The 17111-nt window shown below is 43.9% G+C and overlaps 1 protein-coding gene across 1 annotated transcript in view; it reads left to right on the top strand.

The window, feature by feature from the left end:
* The first annotated feature begins 6650 nt into the window (after positions 1-6650).
* SAMD4A (sterile alpha motif domain containing 4A) overlaps positions 6651-17111 on the top strand; it is a 137825-nt gene continuing 127364 nt past the window's right edge. Inside the window, exons 1-2 of the mRNA XM_063290516.1 lie at positions 6651-7040; positions 8923-9746. Of these exons, the coding sequence (XP_063146586.1) occupies positions 9551-9746 (196 nt within the window). The 5' untranslated portion in view covers positions 6651-7040; positions 8923-9550. The remainder of the gene's footprint in view (positions 7041-8922; positions 9747-17111) is intronic.

The raw sequence follows: 17111 nt of genomic DNA, 5'->3' as shown, positions 1-17111 counted from the left end.
TGATAACATTTCTTAGGCAGAAAATTAAAATAAGACAGATACAGGCCAAATGTCATGCTTTGCAAGTACTAGTGGCTGTCTTGGAAAAAGGGGAATGCAGCAATTCTATTTATTTAAAACATGCTTATTTGTGCAAGACATTGAGGGACAGATAGGCTTACAACTACAACGTTGAAAGGAAAATACGGTCAAAAGTTTATCTGCTAGAATGAATCATAATGACTTTACTCCCAAACTACCTCTCTCTACTGATCCTTCCAGGCACCCAGAGAAAACAGTCCAAAAATAATCTAACAGCAAACTATTGCTGCCGCTGTGCAAATCTGTGTCCAGCAGTAACCCAAGGTCAAATGCCAGCATGGAATCACATGCCATCAACAGAGCCAAGCCCTTTTGCAGCAGATCTCTGATGGAGTTTTTAAAGGTTAATGAAAGAACTCCAAGCAGCTAACAACAATCTTGCAAAGTAGAAGTGTGAACCAAAACTTGCACATTAAGCTTAATTACATTCAGAAAATAAATTCAGTCTTCACACAGTAGTTAGATGAAGAGAAAAAAAAGGTAGCTTACATTTATTCAGTAGATACAAGTATATAAGTAGCTTCATAGTAGAAAGCAGTTATTCATCACTGCTTCTTTGTAGATACATTTCTATGTGGAATAGAAATGTCTGTGTGCAAGTGAGATGAGAGGATGAGAGCTGCATTCTGCAGCATCTCCTGCTTGCAGGTGTGCCCAAGAGGTAATGGAGATCGTTAATCCCCAAACCCAAGGAGGAGGAGGAGGAAGTAGAAATCAGGTGACCCATGTGACATCACACAAGCACAATAGAGATGAGTTTACTAGAAAGACCCCCTTATGCTTATGAGACAATGTTGAGTTGATCCCTGATAATTCCAACAATCTCAGCCTTCTGAGCAAGTTGCCTACAACTCTAGATACAGCAGTCATCCTGAGTGTATGAGGGCAGGCACACGTTAGAATTCGCATCTTTGCTAGTAGCGCTCAGAGAAAAGGGGGAAAGTAAATAATTTCTACCTGGTAGAGTTTCTACTCTGGAACTCCACTACAGCTCCGCTTTGGAGCTACTGTTGCTATAGGGCTTAAAAATGGGGATGGGGGAAAGACATGAGAATATGTCTGTTTGGCAGAAGGATAGGTCTGATGTTTCATACAGTACTGCATAAACAGATTCTTCCTGTACTAAGGGTACTATATTCTTGGCCCTTTGCCAACCTATCCCCAGATGGTTGACTATAATCCCTGAATCCCAATGGTGGCTGGGAATACCAGGAGTTATTGTCCTAAGTCAGTGATAGTGAACCTTTTGGGTTCATGTCAAAAATTCGGAAAATGCCTAATTTGACTCTGCTGGCATGTCACACACACATGAACAAAGGAGAAGCAATTCTTTACATATTCATTTATTTTTAAAAAATTATTGTTATTGCCCCTTTGTGCAAAGCCGGTTCCTGGAGAAGACTGGAAGGCAGTTTCTTTTTCTGCTGAAGGCCAAACTACCTGCAATACTCTCTTGGCTGCACACATTGCCATGGGCATCCCCAGAAAGGGGCAAGGGGAGAGTGATGCCACATGCATTGCAAACCCAGCTGTGGTTTGTAACCAATGCTTATGGCTTAGCAATATGTTTGAATCACAGACTATTGGGACTTATTCCACAAACCATAGTGAAGCAGATCCCTGCTTGGTGTGGTAGGTGAATCCAGTCTAAACGGATTCACTTTTATTTTCCAAACACCAGATATCCATGATCAGGATAGGACTGTTACATGCAGACAGAAGAGGATTAATACCACTTGTGGTCCTGGTAATTCCCCTCCCTATCCCTTACAAGATGAATGCTGGTTCATATACCAGGAATGACCAGGACCACAAGTGGTATTAATCCTCTTCTGTCTGCATGTAACTGCCAGAGTTCCTCTTCTGGTGGGAGATGGGCGGTGGCAAAATTCGATAAATAAATAAATAAACACCACCTATTGTCATCTCACCCAGAAGTCTCTACTCCAATTATCTGGAGTTGTCTAAGATCTCAGTCAAAGGAATTGCTTATCCTTTGCTATCTGGAGAAGAGTCAGGGACTGAACCTGGGTTCACAGCATGGGCTTTATCATTGAACCGTATTCCTTCTCCTACTGCAGTTAGCTCAGGGAAGGAAACTTACCTAGCAACTTCCTATCCAAAGCTGCAAAACAATTTTCATTAGGAGCAGAGCAAGAAGGCTTCCCCACAGTCCCCACCATATGGAATGGAACTCATGCCAAGACCAAAATGATCAGTTCTGATTGGTCACAATATTCTGGAATCTTAGAAAGATCCTGTAAAGAGAGGTTCCAGGGATTAAATCCATTTGTATGCAAAGCATGCGCTCTACCAGTGAACTCTTGTTTCCTAGGAATGCATGGGTGTGGTTTAGTTTTCCATTCTCTTTGTAGGCTAGATTGACTCAATAAAACAAGCCAGGGTCAATCTAAGAACTCCTTTGCAAAATGCATTCCTAAAAATCCTCCAGAAGTCACTGGAGTGGAATGTTGTGGTGGCTAACTAGCACCCATTTCTTCTATCATCTGCACTAATCCATAAAACAAAATAGCAGCTGGAAATCTCAGGACCAGTGGGAAATATGCATAGCCTTTGCAGCTCCTGGTGGTTCTTTTCTGTTTTACTGAGAACTTTAGTATTTAGGCTGGTTATACACAAACTACGTTTTTTTAAAATCTTTTTCAAAAAGTCCTAAAGATATTGTTGGCAGTCTTCTGATATGGTATTTAGAAAAGGAGTTGATGAAACTGGGAGGAAAGTTAGGCAGTTATGAAATCAGAAGTCATGTCTCAGTTTTCAAATATGCTTTTGAGTATCAGATGAGAGAGATTAACTATAAGGGAAGTATTGTAGGAGGAACACCATGTTAGTCTATGGTGGCAAAAAAGAGGAGGAGTCTGGTAGCACCTTTTCCAACTCATGAATTTGGCTGAAAGGCATAAGCTTCCATGAGTTGCAGCTCACTGTATGCATCTGGTGAATGAGCTGCAGCTCACAAAAACCTTCAGTAAATTTTGTTAGAGGGGAATTAGTATCACCAGTTTCCTGGGTTTACATGGGATGCTCCTGTGGGTCCTTGAAAAGTTCAGTGTGAATTAAGAAATGTGGGTCAGGGTCATCCCCAAACTAACAAAGTACCCCAGCTTAATTCTGGGTGACTCAACTGAGTCAAGTAGCATGGGGAGGGTGAAACTGGGAACAGAACAGAGGTGGAATGACAACTTACCCTGTCCTATTCTTACACCATTCAGGTCACCATAGTTGTTTTTAAGAACTGTGTCTTTTTAATTTCTAAAACATAACATACAGAGCATAGGATTTCCTTGTAAATCATTAACTTTCACTTTGATTGTCTATGTGTGTGAGAGAAAGAAGTAGATGTACCAAATCGGGACTGCAGAAATGCAGACAACCAGTAGATGGAAGTAAAGAGAAATGGGAAAACCCTTTTTGCAGTTCAGACCAAATACAGGTAGTCCTTGCTTAATATCAGGTAGTCTTTGCTTAATAACCATTTGTTTAGTGACAGTTTGAACTTACAACGGTGCTGAAGAAACCTTTTTTTTTTTTTATCCCACCATAATTATTTTTATAAATAACTCAAGGCAGCAAACATACCTAATTCTCCTTCCTCCTCCTCTTTTCCCCACAACAACAACCCTGTGAGGTGAGTTGGGCTGAGAGAAAGTGACTGGCCCAAGGTCACCCGGCTGGCTTTCATACCTAAGGCAGGACTAGAACTCACAGTCTCCTGGTTTCCAGCCCAGCACCTTAACTATTAGACCTCACATTTACAACCGTTGCAGCATCCTGTGGTCATGTGATTGCCATTTTTGACCTTCCCAGCTGGCTTCTGGCAAACAAAATCAATGGGGAACCATGTGATTTGCTTAAGGACCACATGGTTCGCTTAACACCTGCGGTGATTCACTTAATGGCCACTGCAAAAAAGGTTGTAAAATCAGATTGGCTTTGCTTAATGACCACTTCATCTAGTAACCAAAATTCCGGACCCAGTTGTGGTTGTTAAGTGAGGTCTGTAGACCTTGAGAAACTGGAGCGCACACATTAAAACCAATCAGAACCTAGGAAGAGGTCTTTGAGACCATTCCTAACAAAAGAATAATAATGTATGTACAGTATTTTCTGTCCAGAAACCAGTTCCTAGCCTATAATCTTTGATCTGAATGGGGGCCAGACTGAGCAACAGTAGCAACCGACTTCTGCCTTTGCAGAATATTATAACTCTGCTTCTGTAAGACTTGACAAAATCTCACCAGGAGTAGATACTAAACAAGGAAATATTTTTTCACCAATATACATAAGCATTATCTTTTCAGTTTCTGCCCTCCATAGGTTTACTGCAGTCCAGGCCTTATCTCTATTCTCTAGGAAGAGACCTGGGAAAGCCTTTCTCTTGCAGGTTGTTCTAGTTTTAGGCCAGCACAGCAGTCAATAAGGGCCACTCATTAAAGCTAAGCGGAGGGGAAGCCATTAATCCTCATGCCTTATACTGTAAATCAAAAGAGCACAGCCATCCATTTGTCCAAAATATGATTTTTAGGCATCATCCATCCATCCCTCTCTCTGTCTTGCTTCCTCTCTGTGCTGGTATGTAGGATGGGAAAGGAATATGTACCTATTAGTGAACTGAACATATGCTCCTGGAACCTCTGGCCTCAAGCTGGCCTTTTCTCACCCTGGAATAGTGTCCTGTTTCAAGATATGGATGGCTTAAAAGATTTGGGGAGATCAGCTCTCCCCCATCAGAAATCAAAAAGGGCTGTTGCAGAGCTGTGCATCTGAAACGAAATGATGCTTCAAAGCATGTAAAGGTGTCAGCGTAGCACTTGTCTTCAACTCCTTAAACCAAGGATGTGAAGCACCATTTTGCCTTCAGATTCAAAATGTTGCAGAGCCCTAGAATCAAACATGCTGAGATTGAGTCTATTATCTATTGAACAAAAAGATTATTCTGCAATTCAAAGTGACTGATTTAAGTGATTTAAGGAATTGTACTGTATACTCAAGTGTTTTAGCATAATTGGAAAAAGGCTACAAACAAAACCAGAATTAGTTGTGTCTGCACATTCCTATTTTAATTAACAGGAAGAAAGCTATCAATGGTGCACAATCTTTTTGGGCAAAGAGACACATCAGCCGCATCCCAGAAAGTTGATACAAAAACTACATTTGATTTAATTTAAATAGAATATAACCAATTATGTGCCGTTAATATGATAATTCTTCCTCCATCTTTGTTACTAGAAACAGTTTGGCCGTACATGTTAAAAGAACCCCAAGGGCCACATCCAAGGTGTTTGGAGACTAAGGTTGTGCAGCACTGGTCTAATCAGGCAGTGCATAGCTTGCAAGACCATTAATGTATCTTGATGACGGGGAAACATTTTCTTGAAAGATCTAGAAATCCTTCTCCCCTGCCTTTGGAACATGACACAGTCCAAGCAGAGAAAGTTGGCGGCGTCTCTGAAGATAAAAGATAGTAAGGCAAGAAGGAACTGTGAGCTGGCTGAAGATAAAGCATCTGGGGTATTAACAGGGCTGTCTTGGAACCTTGATGTGGCAGCCTGGTTTTGCTCTCTGCAACAAAAGTCTATAGCTTCCCACAGATTTTGCTACTGTAATTATTACCACTCCAGATGTTACTAAGGCAGTACAAGTCTGCAGTCCTCTTTTACCCATCATGTTAGGAAGCTGCTAACAAAACACTCCCTTTACGGAAGTTGAGAGTGACTACCAACAGCAGGCACGACGCCCTCACCTCACTCCCTACACAGGCATACAAGCGCCCGTCTGCCGCCCGCACACCTGATGCAGGTGTTCCCTTCGCCAGGCTAATCCAATGCAGTGTGAAGAACCTGGGATAATTTTGCAGGGCTGCGCCAGCGGCTCGTTGGGAACGTTAGGACGTGTGTGGACTTCTTTGCAACCCCCGCACATATCTCCTGATCTTAAACCAGACAACCACAATCTGCAATGCAGCAGCGTTTAGTGGGGGCACTCCGATGTTGCTGGGAGGTTTGATTTGGTTCCTTTCACGGCACGCACGAAACTCTCGCTCGTACCTCGCTACGGCTCACTCCTCCAAGACCAGGTTTGTGTAAGGTGGGGGGAGGATTTTTTGTTTTTTTTTAGCGGCCTGCATTTGCAAACACCGTTTAGAGGGGGCGGAGGTATGCGATAGGAAGTGGGAAGCAGGACATCTCGGAGCCATGTGCATCCCAGGAGAACCAACCTGTAGGCAGGTATTGGGCCAGGAAGTTGCCGGCTATCCACTTAGGACATACATGGTTAGCAGGGGGCTTTTGCGGACGGGCGTGTCCTTTGCAAGCCAGCAGAAGTACGGGCGCGCGAGATGAAGCGCAACAAGCCGATTTGCCTTTTTGCAAATGCAAAGTCTCCCAGCTTCGGGAATGACAGCAGCGAGCAGCCGGAGCCCCTCCTTCTCTGCCGCTCTCCTGGCTGGGCTGGAATCGAGTTGCGCTCCGCCCCTGCAGCCAATCGCGCCCCACGCAGAGCCACCGCGGCCTCGCCTCGCCTGGGGCTGAGTCAGCGGCGGAGGAATGCGAGGCCCCCCCCTGCTCCTCGGGGAGGGGGCGTTGCACCTCCGCTGCCGAGGCCATGACGTCATGGACTATGCTAATGACTAGCATGTGAGGAGCGGGGGCTCCGCGGGGCGCGCGGCTCACTTGTGCCTGAGAAGCAGGCGGGGAGAGACGCGGCTCCGACGGCGCGCCCGGACGCCCCGCCGCTCTTGCTCCGTGCCGCCGGGGCCGCCTTCGCTGGTGCGCGGGCTCGCCATGGCCCTGCCCGGGCACCGCCAGGCGCCGCCGCTGCCGCCGCCTCCGCCCCCACCTCCATCACCGTCTCCTCTTCCTTCTCCTCTTCAGTAAAGGGTCAACCAAAGCCGGCGAAAGAAGGAAGGCGAGCGAGAGGGCGGCTTACGCGACAGCCAGGTGGGCGCTCCGTATAGCGCTGGGCGGGCGGGGAAGCGGGATGGTCGTGCGGAACAGCGGGCGAGCGCTGCGGCGTCCTTCTTGTCCGTCAGGAGCGCTCGCGGCGTTCTCCCGGGCGCGCGGGGACTCCGGGCGCTCCCGGCATGGAGCCGGGGACGCCAGTCTGTCGCGGGGCTCAAAGGACGCAGAGACAGGGGGCGCGGCAGGGAGGCGGAGGCGGAGGGGAGCTTCGCGGATGTCTGAGGCGAGGGGAAAAGGGCCGCCCGAGGGCGCGAGCAGTGCCGGTTGAGGTGCCCGCGCCCCTCTGCTCTCTGCGTTTTGCTGGGAGAGGTCGTGGAGTCCCGGGCTCGAAGTTTATTTGGGACCGGTGCTTGGCCTCCTGTAGTCAGAAGCCGGGGGCGGGGGCATCTGCGAAGAAAAGGTGGTTGCTTCTCCTGCTGATAGGTACCCTGAAAGGGTCCGATCAGATGAGGATGGGGGTTGGCTAACCCTTCTGGGGGCACCCGGTTCTTGAGGACTCACCTAGTTTAACCCTAAAGAAGACCATTAAAGTAAAATGCTTTCCTCGGACAGTTACTTTTTCTGCACCCATCTGTGCTTGGGAGATAGCGGCTCCCTCATCGCCCTTCCTGGCTTTGGCTCTAAAACGGTACTTGAAAGCTGACCGTCTCACCTCGGAACTCTCCAGAAGTGTAGGATTCCAACCGCTGCCTCCGTAGCCCTTGCCATCTTGACTGGGGTGATGGGAGTTGTAGTCCTGGGCATCTGCGGGACTACCGGGGTGGGGGAGCCTTTTCGGTAGATTTGCAACCCCTGGAAGGAGCTGCCCTTTGTAAAGGTTTCAACCTGGCAGCGAAAACGAGAGATGGACGCCACCTTGTGAAATAGGTGTGAATATAGATGTGTGAAGCGCACGCAGGACAGTCTGTGACAGCCTGAATGGTGATTGGAGCAAGGGGGAGGGCTGGTGTTCATCCCGTTTTTTAAAGCAACCTGAAAAAAGGGAAAAGGGAATGGATAGTGAGGTTCCTTGACTCACCCCCCCCTCCTCGGCTTCCGCTGAACTGTGTCTGATGCGGTCTTGGGGAAGGAAGGGGGTGCCTGAGAGTTTATTTTTGTCTCCTGCCTGCTGCTTCTGCTGCTGGGGCTTGCTTGGAGCCTACATCCAGCAGGGGCTGGTTGGGAGATGCTTGAATTCTGTAGATGAAGCTGCAGCCCTTCTCCTCAGCCGCCTTACTTTCTGGTTGGGGAGGGGAAAGGCAGGAGGAGGAGGAGGAGGAGGAGGAGGGGAAAGCATCAGAACCTGGGCTGGTTTGCATTAGCTATCTATAGCCGCAGTGTTAAATTCTCTCCCCCCACCCCCTTTCCTTCTTGGGCATGAATGATCAGTTGCGGTCCTGTCTCTTCCCAGCCAGGTCCGTTCCTATCCTGGGGTGAAAGACTGCTTAGAATGTACAATCAGCAACAGGGAGCTCCGTCCCCCTCTCCACCACTGTGTAGCCCGGAGGTTCCTTTTAAACCTCTCCCAATGTGAAGCCCGCACCTCTCCATCACTCCCTCTGCTGCCTGTGTGTGGGCTGCATTTTTCGTGTCTCAGTATCTCTGTGCTCATCTCTTCCTTCTTCTCCAGACCTGTTTTATTTCTTGGGAAGGTGGCCTTAAAGAAAAAAAAAGACACAACCCCTTGCTGCCCCACACACCAAGCACCAGGCTGTTCTCTCCCCCCACCCGCCCCCCGCAACACACCCCCTTGCTCTCAAATTTCCCTTCTGTCTTATTAGGAAGTGAGCCGCGTTGTTTGTCATGCTGAATCACAGCGTTGCCTTTCAGAGTGTCTCATCTCACAGCAAAATTCTTCTTCTCTCTTCCTCCCCTCCAACAGTTGTGAAGGCTTCTATTTTCTCCACTTCCCCCCAGCGAGGAATGCTGTGACTGTGGATGGTCCAGAACGCTGCTGCTGCTGCCCGAGGAAGGAGAGCCAGCAGCCAGGCCAGCCCTGGGCTAAAATAGCCAGACGGGGAAGAGCAAGGAGGGAGGGGGAAGCCAAACCCAGAGAAGAAAACAGCTACATAACACACATCCCCTCACAACATCTTCACACATTGCTGTGCCTTGTTGAGAAATACAGCTATATAAGTCCACACACAGAAACCACACAGCGTGTCTGTTTTCCTTTGCCACCATGTGTCATCGTCTCTGGCAGAATTAAGAAGCAGCCGCTGGCATTTTGGCCTGAAAAAGGGACGTGTGAGGAGGAAGAAGAGCAAGCAAACCTCAGGATCCGTCTGCAAACATCTGTCCTATTTCTGCAGTGACAACGTTGTAAAGTGGACGAGAGATTTTTTTTAAAAAAAAGGTGTGAGTGGGAAGAAAAAAGGAACTTCTAGGGGATTTGCCTACTTTTTTTTCCTTGCAAAAAACAAAAGACGTATCAGAAAGAGAGAGTGCTGCACACAGATTTTTCTGTTCTCAATATTGCACGCGGACGTTCACTTGCACAGACACCAACCATGATGTTTCGAGACCAGGTTGGAGTGTTGGCAGGTTGGTTCAAAGGCTGGAATGAGTGTGAACAGACTGTTGCTTTGCTTTCCTTATTGAAGCGGGTGAGCCGGAGCCAGGCCCGTTTCCTTCAGCTCTGCCTTGAGCATTCCCTGGCTGACTGCACAGAACTGCACGTTCTGGAAAATGAAGCCAACAGCCCTGGTGAGTTCCCCCGCCTTGTCTCCTCTTTCGCCTCTCCTCCCCTCCCTTTTGGTGCATCCAATCCATTTTGAATGCCACATCGTTTTCTGATGTGTATGAGGATGGTGCATAGTCATATTTGAAAGGTGGTGGGTTGTGGCTGGGTTTTTTTTTTTTTTCTGATGCTGTATAGAAATCACTCTTCCAAAACAATACTCTTAACCGCAACAACTGGAAGCAACTTCCTGATGATACTTTTTTTCCCCCTGCAAGCTCTTTCAGCTTAAGCTTTGCTGTAACTCGGGTAGCATGAATGATTGTAAATTTCTTTTTCCTCCCTCCCATAAAACCTCCTGTCAAATAACTAAGTCAGGTCACGTAGAGTCTGGATTTCCTAGGCTTTTTTGGGGCCATAGGATTTCCTCTGTCTTTCAGCAGTATGCAGAAGAAGCCTAATGTTACCTTGTGAAGGATGTTAAATAATTCTTGCCTTTGCTCCTGTGTGTGTGTGTGTGCATGTGTACTCATGTATATGTATTTATGTCGCACACATACATCAGTTTTAGCAATTCTGGAAAGCCCATTTTATAAGAAGTTGTGATATGTTTTTCAGCAAAAACTTCTGGTGGCTGTTCATAGCTTTGCCAATATGTTGAAATATTCATTATTTTACTGTAGAAAATATGTGCATATTTAAATTGATATTTTAGATTTTTTTTATGTTGTTTCCCCTGTGAGTAAGGATTAAATTATTGGAGTAGCTGAGTAGCCAACCCATGATATGCGGCAAAAAAGAATTAAGTGTTCATTGTGCATGTGCTAGAACAGAGATAGAGGAAACTGGTCTTTTTAGAAGCTATTGGACCAAAACTGCCATCATTCTCACCACTTTCCACACTGGCTGAGTCTAAAAGGGCTGGAAGTCCAACAGCACTGGAGGACTACAAATTGTTTGCCTTCTATGTAAGAGCAAGGAAAAAGACTCATTTTTCTCAACATTGCAAAAAAGTTTGGCATTCATATAGAAAGTTCTTTTTTTTCTATGGAGCCACCATTGCAAAATCCTTGTGCAGATACTGACAAAATAGTTAATAAGATGTGACATTTATGTAATGTATTTCAGATTTTTCTTCACATACATTATCCCAATATTTTTTTTATTAACCCTGTTAAGTATTTCCATATTATCATCTTATTGTTGAAGGTGAAGGGCTAGCTTAGGAGACATTGGTAATTATAGGCTGGTTCACATACACACAAAGCTATAAGTTCATGTGGTACTGGTGTAATATGTTATGCTGATCCAGCTATTGTGATTTGAAAATTATGGTTTATAGTGCATTCCTAACTAGTTCTGCGTTCATTAAACCATAGCCGAGGAAAGCACAGCTGCTTAAACTTGGGGTTTATGGCCAAGAGAAGGTTTGAACTGGGGGCTTCGCTGCACATGCACTTAAACTTCCTTTTACATATGCATCATGATAGGCTAAACCAGTATTTTTCAATCTTGGCAACTTTAAGATGTGTGGAATTCAACTGCTACCATGCTGGCTGGGGAATTCTGGGAATTGAAGTCCACACATCTTAAAGTTGCCAAAGTTGAAAAACACTGGACTAAACAGTGAAGCAGTTCAAGAATGATAACATCACTGTGCAAAAGTTGCCAATGAAAACTTTATATTGAGCTGAATACATACACATATATATACACACAGTCCTTACCATATACTACTATATTATATATTGCTATGTATTATAATAATATATTCAGGGTATTAAAGTCTGCAGTCTTGTACGCCAGCTTTTCCCAGTCTGGCACCTTTCAGATGTTTTGGGGTTGCAACTAAGGAATTCAGGAAGCTTTGTTCTAAAAGAGTGCCAGATTGGAAGGGCTGCTGTACTCTTATTTTTGAGATCAAGTATCTGTTTGAAGTTAGGCAGATAGCAAGCAGAGAAGGGGGAGGGATCTTTTCTGGGATAATGCCCAGTGTGTGGAATTACTGTTAGCAAATAAAACTTTTCAATAATTTTTAGAGTGATGTTTTAAGATAGTTTTTATTTTATACTTTGCGTAAACTATGTTGGAAACAATGCTGAGAGGTAGCACACTTTTCTTATATAAATAAAATAAGCCTCATTAAACTCAGTGGGGCTAACTTTTGAGTAAGATTGCATTGTGAGTAGCAAATTGAGAAGTCTCTCATTCAAACTTCATGTTCACCTTGGATGTATTAGGCAAGCCACACGCTTAGTCTTACATCTTTCCTCTGAAATAAAGAAGGGTGATTTACCTTCTTGGATTGTTGTAAGCAAAGAAATGAATTGGGATCATGTGTGCAAATGCTTTGGGCACTCAGGTACATTACCTGGGAGTGGAATCAGACTCGGCTGAAGCATTGGCTCCCCCCAGGCTCCTCTCATGAATTGAATGACATAATTGGCTCAGACTCTGGCTCCCACCTTTAGGGATGTCATCTAGCTCCCAGGGAAGAGCAGCTTCAAAGAGCCAGGAATACAGCCTTCCCCAAAGACCCTTAGCAATGGCACCTAGGGAGTTTTCAGGGGGAAAGGTGTAGGACACCTGGAGCAGAACTGCTTTACAGGTGTTCAGCCAGAATACTGCAAGTGTTGCTTTAATTGATGAGGAAGAGGTAGGAGGGAGGGGGTGGATTTTGGGTTGGGAGCCAGAGGCCCAAGTTTCCCCATCTCTGTTTAATATTAAAGCTCTAATACAGTTAGTCAGGAAAAAAATGCATTGCTGATTTCAGAAGTATGTTACACTTCTTTATTCTTTTCTAAACAGCTATAACAACTGAGCATGCCCAGTGTAGCTTCTTATGAGCACTTAAGAGTTCAAGTGTGCAAAATGCAGCTGAGTCATGGGCGAGAAGGGTGGTGGTGGTGGTGGTGATGATGATGATGATGATGATTTCAAGTAGAGGTTTTAACAATGCATGATTTCAAGCCTTTTCAATGCATTCTCACATCAGTCCTTGTTTTTAATTAACTTCAGTTTTTTATTTAGTTTCTTTATCCTTTGTAAGACTGAACCAAGGTTGACAATCAGAACTGAAAAAAATGTGAAGATGAGCAATAAAATGCTCTGTTGGAGACAGATGAACCTGGGAAGTGTTGATATATGTCTTTTCCTGGTTTTTCTTCTGGTTGTTTGAGGCAAAGTTCATCTATGCACACTCAAAGGCCTTTTTGTTCATTGACATGCTCTGAGGTTGTATCCTTCTAAATGTTGGGGATAGACTGTAATTTTGAATCTATAGATTCCAGTCCTCATATAAACAGTTGTACTATAAATTAGATACGTTTTTGCAGTAGGGTAAGAAAAGCTCTATTCAATGTAGCTTCCTTGGGCAAAAATCACAAAGTAAAAAATTCTGAACATATTCTCTGCTTCATTTTTTTTTTTTTTTTTTACAAAATTCTGTAATTCCAGCCAAACAAAATATTCTGGGTGAAATTGAACAAGTAGCCCACTGCCGACAGAAGGCTTCCATTAGTAGAGGGGGGTAATTCTGTCTTCCCTCAAATCTGCTTGGGAATGGGGAGAGGGGAAGGAAATTTCCATTGCCTGAGTAAATAGGAGTTGTAGGAAAGCTACATTAAGGCACTTGGATTTGGTTTGGTTTGCTATTGAGCTACATGGGCTTGAGCTAGATCAGGTAGCGTGTCAAGAGATTAAGAAGCTGGACTATGTGGCTACACTTGTTCTTAAGGGCTTAAAAAGCTCTTGCTGCTGCCCTTGTTCACAAGTAATGCTATATATGTACGTAACTAGTCTAATGTATGTACATGTCCTGTTACCATCTATAAAATATTGGGCATACAATGCTGTTCCTGGAATATTTGAATATATCAGTTGACCTCTGTTTCTGCATTATGTGTTTGTTTACACTTAAACTTTCTAAAAGTAATTCCCTTAACTGCTCCTTGTGAATGAAGACCTGTAGTCTGCTAATAGACTTTGGTGAATTTTGTGTGCAGAGATCCAGATTTGGAGCAAATCTGTGGTTTTCTTTTTTCCTCAATTTGTGCAGCTGCCCTGTGCAGATGATGCACAACCCAGAGAAGAGATGTATTGGTTTAAGGTGTGCACCAGCAGGGCTGTGTGTATGTGAATGCACACTCCAAATCACATTTTGCCCTTCAAATCTGGATCCATTGCACAGCCGGACCATTTGACTCCATTATCATTTGCAGAATAAAAATCCACTTTATTATTTATTACCAATTTTTTAAAGAAAACAAATCTGTTTGTTGCTGCCTGTGAATGACATGTTTACACCCCACCGCTAGCACATGTCTTGTTAAGGGAGGGGGAAGATGGTGCTGAAAATGTGTAGTTTCCCCCTCCTCCCCATTTTGTCCAGCCTCAGTGTAATTCTGAACAGAGCCCCCAGTGTTCGTTGTGGAAGAGAATGGTGAGCGTTCTTCCAGTTCACATGAGAACACAAGGCTCACAGGGTTTGGGTGCAGCTGTTGCTGGGGCCATTGAATGGTAGCTTCCTGCTGAATTTTGCAAGGCGTAGAAAGCTACTCTGAAATTTGTTTTTAGGAAATCACTCCAGGGCTCCATTCCAAGGCAGCAAGGTTTCTCTGTTTGAGCTCGTGGTGGTAAACCCTGCTGGGAATTAGGCTATTTCCTTATATAGTCTGTGTGAGGAATGGTATTGTGGTGTGTTTCATGAATGCCACCACACTGCATAAAAGAGTTTAAAGTGATCTAATCTCATGAATTCAGGTAAGAAAGCAAAGCACGATTAAGAATAAATTACCCAGTGCAAGAGCACTGGGGGCCCAGGGGTCGAAGGGCGGAAGAATGGGCTGCTCTCTCTCTCAGCTGCTTCATAGCTAGAGCTTGTCATTCTCTAGCTGCAGTGGAGAGACTTGGCGTATGGGATTGCACGCTCACTTCTCAGACACAACATTCCCATCCACCTTAACATTGGTTGAACATGACATGAGCATGAATGTATTTTAAGGTAGCCTGTTGGGAGAGCTATGCTCCAATGCCCACTTATTTAAAACAAGTCTTGAGAGATTTTTAAGTCAACATGCATAGGATCATAGAGTAGTAGACTGAAATGTAAAAAAATTAATGCATAAAAATGTAAGTAATCTTCATACCATTTCCTTTTGGAGCAAGCGGTGTTATAAAAAGCACTGAAAATAAATAAGAAACAGTAAGTCAGAGTGATTAAAGATACGAGATGAGAGGAAGGAAAGAGAAATATAGCTAAAACTGATTTATTTATTTGTTTACTTGTCGAGTTTTATTACCGCCCATCTCCTCCCCCCAAAAGGAGGGACTCTAGGCGGTTTACAGAAACAAAATTTAAAATTCAATATCAATATCAATACAATAATAAATAGACAATAAAAATATATAATAAAATATAATAAAATCCAGATGGCTAAAAGTTGTGTTTCAGTCTGTGAGTGTGAAAGATTGTCTTAGGGCGCTAACCATCCCCACGAATGATTGTTCCCCAGCCTGCTCCAGGCATGATGGGAAAACCAGGTTTTTAGCTTTTTGCGGAAGTCCAGGAGTGAGGGGGCTTGTCTCACCTCTGGGGGAAGGATGTTCCAGGGGGCGGGAGCTACTGCAGAGAAGGCCCACTTCCTGGATCCCGTCAAATGGAATTCCTTTATGGATGGGTCTGTAACATGCCCTCTCTGCATGACCGGGTGGGACGGGTCGATGTGATGAGGACAAGATGGTCCCTCAGGTAACCTGGCCCCAAATGATTTACTCTACCATCATTCACTTTAGCTCCCCATACCATTTTCTATCTTTGCACGCCATCTTAATTTCACCATGTCCATATACCACTTTATACATGATCCCGTTAAACTTCTCACCTTTTTCATTTTGAGGATCTCATCAACTGCATCCAGCTACAGCTTCCTTCATTTCCTCCTTCTCATCCCATTTCTTCTTCCTTCATATACTTGTATTGCAATTTGATCTTCATTCTCTCTGTATGACCAAACCACCTCAACATGCTTGTTTCAGACTAGCCATTCATTTTTGTATTCATTCCACATTCATTTGGCACCCGTTCACTAACCCTATCTCTTCTTCTTTTACCATACATGCTTCTTAAGCAAACCATTCCCACTGCATTTAACTTAGTTTTGTCTTTCTCCTGACATGGCCATCTGCAAAGTAATTTAGAGCTGATCTGAGGGAAGGTATGTGAGAGCCATTAAGAGGAAGAAGGAAGGAGCAAGCAGTTAGGGGAACTTGGATAAGGGATTGTACAATTTACAAATAGAAGGAAGTGTGAGAAAAATAACTCAAATAAGCCTTGATTTTGTTTAATATAAGATGGGACAGAGAGAAACCTAGATAGGCTCTCAGTTATTATACCCTACAAAAATAAAGTAGCATTCCTAGAATTCTGTGGTATTTCTTTTTTGGCCTACCATGAATAACTGATAATTTTCCTCATTTCCAAATAACTTCATATTTCCATTTCCAAATAGCATTAGTTTTTACCATTTATGCAATTGTTTACTTCATTTTTCATGTCAAACAGAACTACCTTGATCATACATTAATTTTCAGATCCATACTCCTACTGCATCATTCAGCTTAACATTTACAGGAAACCATTTGGGTTCTCAGTTAACACAGCATCATTTTCACACAACAGTTCACATGTATTCACATCCACAACCATCACACATCTATTGTCAACACAAGCTTTCCTTATGTGTTTATCCATAAATAATAAAACAGCCAAGGAGATATCACACAACCGTGTCTTACCTCTTGCTCATCATTGAACCATTCACTAAGTATTCCATTTATTCTCATACATGCTTTATACCCATCATACTATATATTTTTATTGCATTCATCAACCAACCTTCAACTCCATAGACTTGCAGAATGTTCCATAATTAAAACACCTAGACTTTTATCATATACTTCCTCTAAATCAATCAATTATAATAAATTAACTTTCTCGCTTTCATACCTACTCCCAACATAAAGCACACAACACTTTCTTAATATTGCTCATGATAAATTTATGTATATTTTGATCAGAATTCTTCCAGATACCTCCCAGGCACATTTAACAATACTTTTTGAATTCAATCCTATACTTTTTGAATTCAATCTATTTTTCTCTTTGTACAAGGGGACAATAACAGCATTGCTTCAGTTACTGGGCACAGATGCAGTTTTCACACATACGTTAATTAAGTTGTGCACAACCACTTCGTAAGCAAACTACATTCATATGAGCAGTCACCGCATCACTTACCTCACGCAGGATGGAGATGTACAATTGAGTATCAGCATATTGATGATACCTCATGCCATGGTGATGGATGATCTCACCCAGTGGTTTCATGTAG

This window comes from Candoia aspera, chromosome 1 (genome assembly GCF_035149785.1).
Source record: "Candoia aspera isolate rCanAsp1 chromosome 1, rCanAsp1.hap2, whole genome shotgun sequence".
Taxonomy (NCBI): Eukaryota; Metazoa; Chordata; class Lepidosauria; order Squamata; family Boidae; genus Candoia; species Candoia aspera.
The sequence above is the reverse complement of the archived record's forward strand: the minus strand, read 5'-3'. Positions and strand labels throughout refer to the sequence as shown.